The sequence below is a fragment of the Engraulis encrasicolus genome, chromosome 14 (assembly GCF_034702125.1).
Source record: "Engraulis encrasicolus isolate BLACKSEA-1 chromosome 14, IST_EnEncr_1.0, whole genome shotgun sequence".
Taxonomy (NCBI): Eukaryota; Metazoa; Chordata; class Actinopteri; order Clupeiformes; family Engraulidae; genus Engraulis; species Engraulis encrasicolus.
In genome coordinates this window covers 45,854,300-45,864,155 of record NC_085870.1, presented here as the reverse complement: position 1 = coordinate 45,864,155, position 9,856 = coordinate 45,854,300, and the positions used below count along the sequence as shown (strand labels likewise).

The 9,856-nt window shown below is 44.5% G+C and overlaps 1 protein-coding gene across 1 annotated transcript; it reads left to right on the top strand.

The window, feature by feature from the left end:
* Nucleotides 1-550: 550 nt before the first annotated feature.
* nbl1 (NBL1, DAN family BMP antagonist) lies at nt 551-9,255 on the top strand. Its single transcript, XM_063215918.1, has 4 exons — nt 551-1,274; nt 2,418-2,598; nt 2,983-3,094; nt 6,752-9,255. Exons 2-4 carry the CDS (start codon nt 2,426-2,428, stop codon nt 7,121-7,123), a joined length of 657 nt encoding a protein of 218 aa, XP_063071988.1. The 5' UTR covers nt 551-1,274; nt 2,418-2,425; the 3' UTR covers nt 7,124-9,255.
* Nucleotides 9,256-9,856: the final 601 nt, after the last annotated feature.

The window sequence follows — 9,856 nt, the reverse complement described above, 5'->3', positions numbered from 1 at the left end:
AAGGTAAAATAAATGTTCAATTTTCTCACAAATAAAGCTACTCAGTAAAGATGGAAATTAGGGGAAAGTTTCAAATGTAACTACTTCTGAGATTCTAAATGGGCAAAACTCTCTGTCACCTCACCCATAAGGTTGGCAAAAAAATAGACACAATATGAAGGCCTTAAGAACTCATATTTCATATTTCATAAAACATAGTGTTTCATGTTTCATTCCACAAATAAACAAGACAAGCAACATAATGTGAAGGCATGTGAAAGTGAACGCAAACTTGCTTATTTACAAAACTTTCTGCTTTTGCAACATTATGATAACCATGTTAGACAGGTATCCTTGTGCATTTTGTCCAGAAAACAATGACTGCGCTATTGAATTACTCTCAGGGCGCTCTTTCTGCCAAGATGGCAGAGCCATACAAGATCCTAAAGCCGATTCCTGTTATTGATATCCCCTATCACATGCTGCGTAAAGGGAAGAAAAACCTCTGACGTAACCTATATCCTTGAACTGTAGCACGGCAGCCAACCTTCAACGAAATAAGTCAGAGCAGCTCCTGCAAAAGTTGGGGGCCAGAGTCACCAATTTGTCCTCATAAAGCGTTTCCCTCAGTCTGACAGGACGGGGAACGCCTTGGAGACTGACGACGGGCTGCATGGATTCGGATAGAGCACTGATATTGTCATCACGCCGTAAACACGTCCACCTCGCGAACTCTACATCACTGCACTTTTTTTATTCAATCAGATACGCAGCGTGCAGCCTGTGTGCCGCGCCTAGTCCTGAAAAGCCCCGAAGAGCCGAGCAAGAAAGCGCGACAGCACCAGATCGAGGCAGTTCGTCTGCCTGCATTTAAAAAAAAAAACTTCTTTCGAATTGACCAAATCTGTCTGGTGTACTTTTTCCCTACTGCATTTTCAGAAGACACAAGAGGAGAGGAGACATAAAGTGAAGAGGGGAGGGACCCACGGAAGTTGATGCAGATAGATTAGGTTTCTTCTGTGCGCCCTCTCCACGCCTGGAGCTCCGTCTTTTTTTGGTGATGTAATTGGTTTTACTAAGGGGCATCGGATACAAATGGAACTATCTGTGTTTTTCCTGCAGAATGTTTAAATATATGTTCTACTAATCTGCGAGCAAGTGTCCCTTTCATCTGGTAGAGTCCAAAATTGGGTAGGGCACAGAGGGCCGCGGTGAGAGGCGGTCGGTAGGTTCGGGGAAAGACACGCAGCGGGCAATATCTCTGGTGGCAGCGGACGTGTCGGTGGTTCGCAGCCGTAAGTATTGCCTGCTTCATCCTTTATCAGTGTTAATAACTGTATTTGTACGTGCAAGGAAAGCAAATGGCATGGATATCAGTGGACAAGATTGTAATATTTAAAGGCAATATTTGAAGCATGGTATTAAACTTGGTGTGATAATCTGTCCGATGCTGTTTAGTGACCCTTGTAAAGACCCATTCAAAGTGTAAATATTTGTTTTTAAACAGAACATCTGTGTCTTTTAGTTTGAATTATTTGCGCAGATTGATGCCTAATATGGAATGCTTTATTTGACCTGCATCAACAAGTTTGGCATCCAACAATAAATCAGCTTGGTTTTGACACCTCCTCGAGTGTGCCAAATCGAGGACACAAAATAACCAGCTCGTTTTAAAAAAATATATAAATATGGGGTCTGTTTAAATGCGAAATACATTTTTGCGTAGCCTATTTAGTTATTGCCCCCATCCTGCCCACGCTCTCTCCCCCTATGCCTCATGCTTCTCACGCACTCGCTTTCACCGCCGCAGGCTGCGAGGAAGTCGGACATGGGTATTGAATTTGTGTGGAATGCCAGTTGTGTAAAGCAAGGCGAAGTAGTCTGTGTGTTATAAACACACTTTGCGCCCTTAATTGCATTGGCTGCATGCGGTGGGTAAAGGAAGCTTTTAGAGATGAGGACATCCATTGACAAGTATGTGTCGTTTTTAAAAACAAAGAGACTCTTCAGTGGACATATCGTCACGCTGTATTCAAGATTATTGAAGTCAGGAGGTATCTCATTGAAATCTTCGTCTCGTCTCTGGTTGCCTGTGTGGGGATCTGGCTAGTGGGAAAGTGGTATTGTTCTGCGCCTCCACTTGGCGCACATAGGGCCAAATAGCCTAGGCCAAGTGAGTGGTGATTTGATGCTGATTAGAACTGCTGTATACGTCTCAGTCGCACTGTGGATGAGAAAACTCTGGGGATGGATGTTTCAATGTCACACCATTTCTTGAACAGACATTAAAATTAACTCGGCGACCATTACATTTCACTAAACGCATACTCTCACTGTGGAGAACAGTAATGGCGTCCATTTCTCTGCTACATTACCACAGATAAAAGTGGTCAAAGGGGGCTTAATAAGTCATAAACCTTCTCCCTGACCTGTTCCAGGTGCAGCTATGTGGGCTGGCGCGCTGATTGGCTGTGCGTTGCTCGCGCTGTGCTCTGCGCCTCCTCCGGCGCACATCAACCGTTTGGCGCTGTTCCCTGACAAGAGCGCCTGGTGCGAAGCCAAGAACATCACACAGATAGTCGGGCACACAGGCTGCCAATCTCGCTCCATAGAAAACAGGTCAGTACTACAGTACAAGCATGAGGGAACTCTAACTCACCGACCCAAACCCACAGGAACACCCCAGCTGTGCTTCCCACGGCAGTTCCTCTAAAAGATGGCTGCATAGATTCCAACGCACTTTGCAAAACATTATGCTCGATCACGTGGAAGCATATGGCTGACTTTGATAATACCTAGAGATAACACTATGGCTCTAAGGCCTGAAATATGCTTACGCTACAGAACAGACAGGGCTATTTTGTGTTTGAGTCCTTGTGTGGTGGGACTGTTACTCCTCTCCCCGCAAATCTCTTATTGCTCCTGACAGTTTTCACCAAACAGTGCATCTGTCTCATGTGAATGTAAGCGATACTGAGCAGTGAACTCCTGGCTTCCTTCTAGGGCATGCCTGGGACAGTGCTTCAGTTACAGTGTGCCCAACACCTTTCCTCAGTCCACAGAGTCCTTGGTGCACTGTGACTCCTGCATGCCAACGCAGACTCAGTGGGACGTGGTGAGTAGGACTTTATCTGAGTGCTTTTGAATTCAACATGTAAAAGTAGGCCTACAGGTGTTCTGTCTGTCTGTCTCTTGATGCTCATTATTCCACATTTCCCTGTTTTTTTTCTCTCTCTTTTTATGCCCCCTCTGAACACGCACGCTGCACGCACACTCACACACACACACATACTAACATACACACACAGCATATGAGAGAAACCTGAATTAGCTATTGTTTATTATCACATACCTTCTAGTGTGGGCTCACTGATACTTGGAATTGGGTTTCACTTTAGTCAATGCATCATAATCATAATAAAACAAGTTATGTATTTCTGCAAAGAGCTTTTGGACTTATGAATGTGACTTGAAAGGGTTGGTGCTATACTGACCAGAACTGAACTGAGCAGAAGGTGAGGAGAGGGAGTTGTTAGCAGAACATACAAACACACAAAGACTTAATGCGCTCCGTATATCTATACATTACCTATTAACATAGCTGCACACATTTGTTTTGTTCCTTTATCCTTAAAGTGCAATTTGTGAAAGCTGTTTTCACACCTACGATAACTGGCAGGTGTGTTTGAAGTAATCTAAACAGGTCACAGTAAAGCAGCAAAAATGACTTCCACACTATCATACCGTTACTGTTCTTATACTGCCACTTGGCCAAGATGCCCTTGCAAAAGAGATGTTTAATCTCAACAGGTCTATTTTGGTAAATTAAAGGTTAAATTTTTAAAAAGATGACTTCACGGTTCATTCTTAGATCTTCATAAGGCTTCCTCGGCAGCTTGTTTTAGATTCACCTGATGAAGACCGAAATATTGTAAAACAATCAGAGTTAGTATATTCATTTTAGCTTGCAAGCTCATACTCCTCCACCTGCACGTCCTCTTTCCCCGCCCTTTCTGTCTCTCTGTTTTTCTGTCTGTGTGTGTGGTTTGTGTGTGTGTGTGTGTGCGTGTGTGTGTGTGTGTGTGTGTGTGTGTGTGTGTGTGTGTGTGTGTGTGTGTGTGTGTGTGTGTGTGTGTCTGTGTCTGTGTCTGTGTCTGTGTCTGTGTATCTGTGTGTGTGTACGTGTGTGCATGCCTGTATGTGTGTTTTTGCGCTCTGAAACAAGTGTGGAGTGCACACACAGTCCTGGCTTTGTAAAAGGGGAGGCAAACAAAATGGGTCAGCTTCTATTATACAGCTCCAGCCAGTCACTCAGCCATGTCACCTCAGCACCTCGTGGCAGGCAGGGCAGGGCAGGGCGGAGGGCAAACGGGATCGCTGCCCAGCTCAAATAGACATAGCCGCTCGCTGGACTCAAGCACGGCACCTCTTGGCATCATTAATAGGCTGACAAGAGACTAGTGCTGTGACTCAAGCTGGGAGAAAATAATCATAATCATAATAATAATAATAGATCAGTTTTATATAGCGCTTTTCTTGGTACTCAAAGCCGCTTTACAGAAAACTCACTGAAAACGATGCTCCTTTAAAAAACGACTATTGTCGATACAGTAGGACCACACTATGAGCAGGGCTGCTGACAGTTTTTGCCGGATCCAGGACAAAGTCATCTGAAAGGGCTTCCCATCCAATGTAATGAAAACCCAAATTTGAGGCCCTGCTGTCTGTCGTCTGTTCGATTCCTGGCCCGGGTCCTTTGCCGACCCTCCCTGTCTCTCTCCCAATTCACTTCCTGTCCACCTCTCACACTGTCCTGTCAAATAAAGTCGAAAAAGACAAAAAAAAAGCTTCAATAAAAGAAATCCCAATTTTGGGCCTCCTCTCTCCCTAGGCCTGGGAACACTAGCCCCTTTGTCCTGCCCTTTTGGCTTCCTTGCCTATGAGGTTCAAATTACTTCCTTCAAGACACTTTCGGATCAAGCCATGCTTTTCTTTTCCTTTATGTCCTCCAACCAATCATTTATCAACAGAGTCATTTTAATTATCATTTAAGCATCCAAAAAAGTAGCTCTTCTCTACTACTAATCCATCAAGTTACCTGGCTGGGACACTACAGCCAACGCAATAGCGAGCCGATGTGGCAGTGGTTCGGAATAGCAAACAAAAGCCGAGGCACTCACAAATGTTTTCAATAAGGCATTCATGTGCTTTGAGTTGACGGCAAATGTTTGCACGAGTGCGCAGAAAACAGTCTGAGGAGGTTGTCTGTGGGTAAACAAACACGCTGGGATGTTGGACCAACAGTTACCAATTACATCTAACAATTTGGAATGTTTACACACGAGCTATTCAAATTTGACAGTTCAAAGGAAACCGCTCCACCTCGCAAACACAAAACACCCATTTGGACGTAGCATAAGGTATAAAGGCCCGCTCTCCTTACTTGCCCAACCATAGTCTCTCCCTTTCTCTTTCTCTTTCTCTCTCTCTCTCTCTCTCTCTCTCTCTCTCTCTCTCTCTCTCTCTCTCTCTCTCTCTCTCTCTCTCTCTCTCTCTATCTATCTCTCTCTCTCTCTCTCTCTCTGTGTCTTGCTCTCTCTCTCAGTCTCTGTCTGTCTGTCTATCTACCGGTCTGTCTGTCTCTGTCTCTCTCTCTCTCTTTCTCTGTCTATCTATCTCTGTGTCTGTCTGTAAGTCTATCTACCGGTCTGTCTGTCTCTGTCTCTCTCTCTCTGTCTATCTATCTCTGTGTCTGTCTGTCTGTCTGTCTGTCTGTCTGTCTGTCTCTCTCTCTCTCTCCCTCTCCATCACTCCCTTTCTCCCATGCCTCTTTGATCTGACTTGTTCTCTCACCTCTCTGGCCGGCTAGTTCTTCTTCTCCTTATGTTTCAGTGTGCTGGCCACAGAGACTGAGGGCCCTAGTGTATTTGTGTTGAGAGCACGCCAGGTGGGACCAGAGAGTGATGGGAGGGCAGCCATAGGTGACTGCATGGGCTGCCAAATATCCATTATTCCAAATAAACCTCCTGCACTCGCTCTCTGTGTGTGCGTGCGTGTGTGTGTGTGTGTGTGTGTGTGTGTGTGTGTGTGTGTGTGTGTGTGTGTGTGTGTGTGTGTGTGTGTGTGTGTGTGTGTGTGTGTGTGTGTGTGTGTGTGTGTGTGTGTCCTCGGGCCTGCGCTCTCAACTTCCCCCCTCTCTCCTTGTTTTTCTCTCTCTCTGTGTGTGTGTGTGTGTGTGTGTGTGTGTGTGTGTGTGTGTGTGTGTGTGTGTGTGTGTGTGTGTGTCTGAGAGAGAGAGAGAGAGAGAGAGAGAGAGAGAGAGAGAGAGAGAGAGAGAGAGAGAGAGAGAGAGAGAGAGAGAGAGTGTTTGTAAGAGTAATAGAGACAGACAGACGGACAAACAGCGAGAGATGTTTGGTTTGTGACAGAAAAAACAGTGAAGTCAAGAAAGCACACAGTGTATATTAAGTGCATAAAAGTGAAGTTAAAATATTCATGACTCACGGCCCCATTTTCACACACACACACACACACACACACACACACACACACACACACACACACACACACACACACACACACACACACACACACACACACACACACACACACACACACCTTTCATTTATTTATCTTTTGAGGAGACAAAACACAATCATTTTTACTCTATTATAGTTGAATTATATTCAACAAACCTATGATGAGATGTAATAAAAGAAATCTTGAATCTTGAATCTTGAATCTCATTGGCTCCCCACCCCACCTCCAACAGGTGACCCTGGAGTGTCCCGGCAACCCCACCGCCCCCCAGGTGGACAAGCTGGTGGAGCGCATCCTGCTCTGCAGTTGCCAGTCCTGCATGAAAGAGGCCGACCAGGAGGGGGCAGTAGCGGCGCACACGCAGCTCTATCCCCCGGACAGCGCCGTGGTGGCGGTGGACCACGCTGGCGCCGCGCCCGCCGCCGCGTCTCAGCCCTCGGACCCCATCAGCGGCGAAGTGCAAACCCACCACCACCTGCACCCTCACGGCCACCCACACCCACACCCACACCCCCATCCCCATCCGCATCCGCACCCACACCATCCTGATGCACTCACCGACACACACACGCTGCCACACACAGACGCCTCGGAGGGAGGATAACATAAACTGTGCTCTGGGTGTTTCTTGCTCTTTTTTCCCTCTCTCCCTCCCTCCTTCGCTCCCTCTCTCCCTCCCTCCCTCCTTCCTTCAATTTTCCTCCCTTTCTTCCAATTCTGTCTCTGGTCTTGGTGTCTTTCTCTGACTCTCTGTGCCTCGTTCGTTCTCACTTCTCTCCCATCTGTGTCAGACTGTTACCACCCCTCCTCCACCCTCCCCTCCCCCCTCCCTTTGCTTTAGTTTGTCTGTGAAATTTTGTACTCTGGCAGAACTTCAGCACTTTTATGAATAACACCACGTTTTGCAAAAATAAAGCTTTTAGACAGGAATGTATGAACGGAACCGGCGTGCATATACACACTCACCAAAAAATGATCAGAAAGTAAACTGAAAATTTAACACAAACACATATGCGTGTCAGCATGCACGTGCACGCATGCGCGCACGCACGCACGTTCACACACACATACACATACACACACACACACACACACACACACACACACACACACACACACACACACACACACACACACACACACACACACACACACACACACAAACATTCAAATAATGTAATCTATCTGAACACGGACTTTTCATCAGCACAGATTCAAGTACACAGGTGGAAGTCATATGCACAAGCATACACACACAGTATCTGATTACATATTGTAAGTGCACTTAACTCGCTGCCTGCAAAAGCTTGCGATACAGTTTTCCATTTTGTTTTGAGGCACTCGAAAACATGCACAGACACACTGCAACACACACATACACTACTCTCTCTCTCTCTCTCTCTCTCTCTCTCTCTCTCTCTCTCTCTCTCTCTCTCTCTCTCTCTCTCTCTCTCTCTCTGTCTGTCCTCTCTCTTTCGCTCCCTGACAAACACAAACACGCACTGTGACACAGAAATCAGCTTATGTTTCTTTTGGACTAAAGGTTCCAAATGTTTCTGTGCTGTCTTGTCTGTTCTTCTTTCCACACTTGCGCAATAGAGACTAAACAACAAGAGGGTTGAATTGAGTTGTGGAGTCAAGGGAAGAGCCTTTTCTCTCCCAGCAACACGTCAACACTTAATATCAGGGTTCCCACTGGTTATGGAGTTTTTTCCAGTCATGAAAAGTCATGGAATTTTGTGCATGTGCAGTCAGGGAATATCATGGAATTTTAACAGTTTTGTGCTTTTGTTTTGTCTAAAATACTTCCCACAACACTGTAGAATCCGAAAAACGTCAAGAAACCTCTCCACTCAGGCAAACATGCCTGGAAAATGCAGAGGAGAGTTGACTGAAAATGGCAATTTGAAAGATGGGCTATTACAAATTGATGACCACAGAGCTAGATGTCTCCTTCGTCTCAATATTTTGGGAATGTAGGCCTAGTTTTACGAGAGGTCATGGAAATTCTGTTTTATGGTCAGATAAAGACGTGGAAAAAGTCACGGAATTTTCTGTCTGACATGGAGTGGGAACCCTGACATATGGTGCTGCTGGAGAAAGACGGGGGAAGAAGTTCAGTTGGTCCACTTGAAGTGACTGATATATGAGAGTGTAACTGTGCTGGCTCGGATAAAGCTGTTTGTATTTACAAACATCTGCTTCTTCATGTGTTTATTTATCTCTTCTGAACCGCACAGGGCTTTGTGGTGTCAGCCCTTCAATATCACTATTTATAGCTGGAAAACCCCCCGCAAAACCCCCAGAGCTGATGTTTTCAATCAGGATTATCAGCCCTCTGTTGCTGTCAAACATCAGAAATGTATTTGTCCAAAGATCACTTGATTAGAGGCATGTGTTGGTGTTTGATGACTGTGACAAAAGCCAAAAAACAAAAAGGGTTTCATCACTTGAGCATGTCAGCCCTTTTTAAGATGTTAGACATATGGCTGTGACGCACCATTTGAAGTTTTACTAAGCAGAAGTTGATGACAACATCAATGCATTGAATGTTAACTATAATGTTTTAAAGATTACAATTAAGTGAAATGATCATTATATGTGCGATTATAAAGTTATATGATACAACAGTAACAGATACAACAATTTTCTTTTTTCACTTTTTCTTCTTTGTGGGTAGCAAGATATTTGACATAGAATATGTTTTTGTTTTGGATATTGACTACAATGTTTGGTAACATTTTATTTTAATGGTTCACTATTACAGTGGATCTACCACATTAGGTACAGTGCAATAGCCAGTGTTACAATATTTAATACCATGTCATACCAGTGTAAAACCATGTAGGCAACAAAAACCCTAACACCAACCCTAGAGTACAAAATTGGTACATGGTGTTACACTGGTATTACATGGTATTAAAATTGTTACACTGGTTATTACACTGTACCTATAGTGGTAGATCCACTGCAGTAGTGAACCATTAAAATAGAAATATAAAAAGTGTAACCCAATGTTTTAAAGGTTACTACAGGTATTGCCTAAAGACATGAACATGAGATTATAATATTTCATGATATAACAACTTCAGTTATAACGCTTATATAGGCCTACACTTTCATGTTTTTCTTTGGGTGGTCGGAAATCAAATGACAAATGTTGGCCTATTTATTGAGTTATGTGAAATACACACATGTAATGTAATTTCAGCATATCATCGCCTACAGTACCACAGATCTATAAACACCCCCACCATCTCCATCCGGAAGACTTACTCTTTGTGAGACTTCTGGGACCCTTGCAGAGCCTTGTAAAACGTGTAAGCCATTTCCAAAT

Bases quoted from the DNA above. Each gene is read 5' to 3' on its own strand.
- nbl1 (XM_063215918.1), top strand. From the start codon at position 2,426: ATGTGGGCTGGCGCGCTGATTGGCTGTGCGTTGCTCGCGCTGTGCTCT. The intron at 2,599-2,982 runs GTCAGTACTACA...GCTTCCTTCTAG, and splicing joins TCTCGCTCCATAGAAAACAG to GGCATGCCTGGGACAGTGCT. The intron at 3,095-6,751 runs GTGAGTAGGACT...CACCTCCAACAG, and splicing joins CGCAGACTCAGTGGGACGTG to GTGACCCTGGAGTGTCCCGG.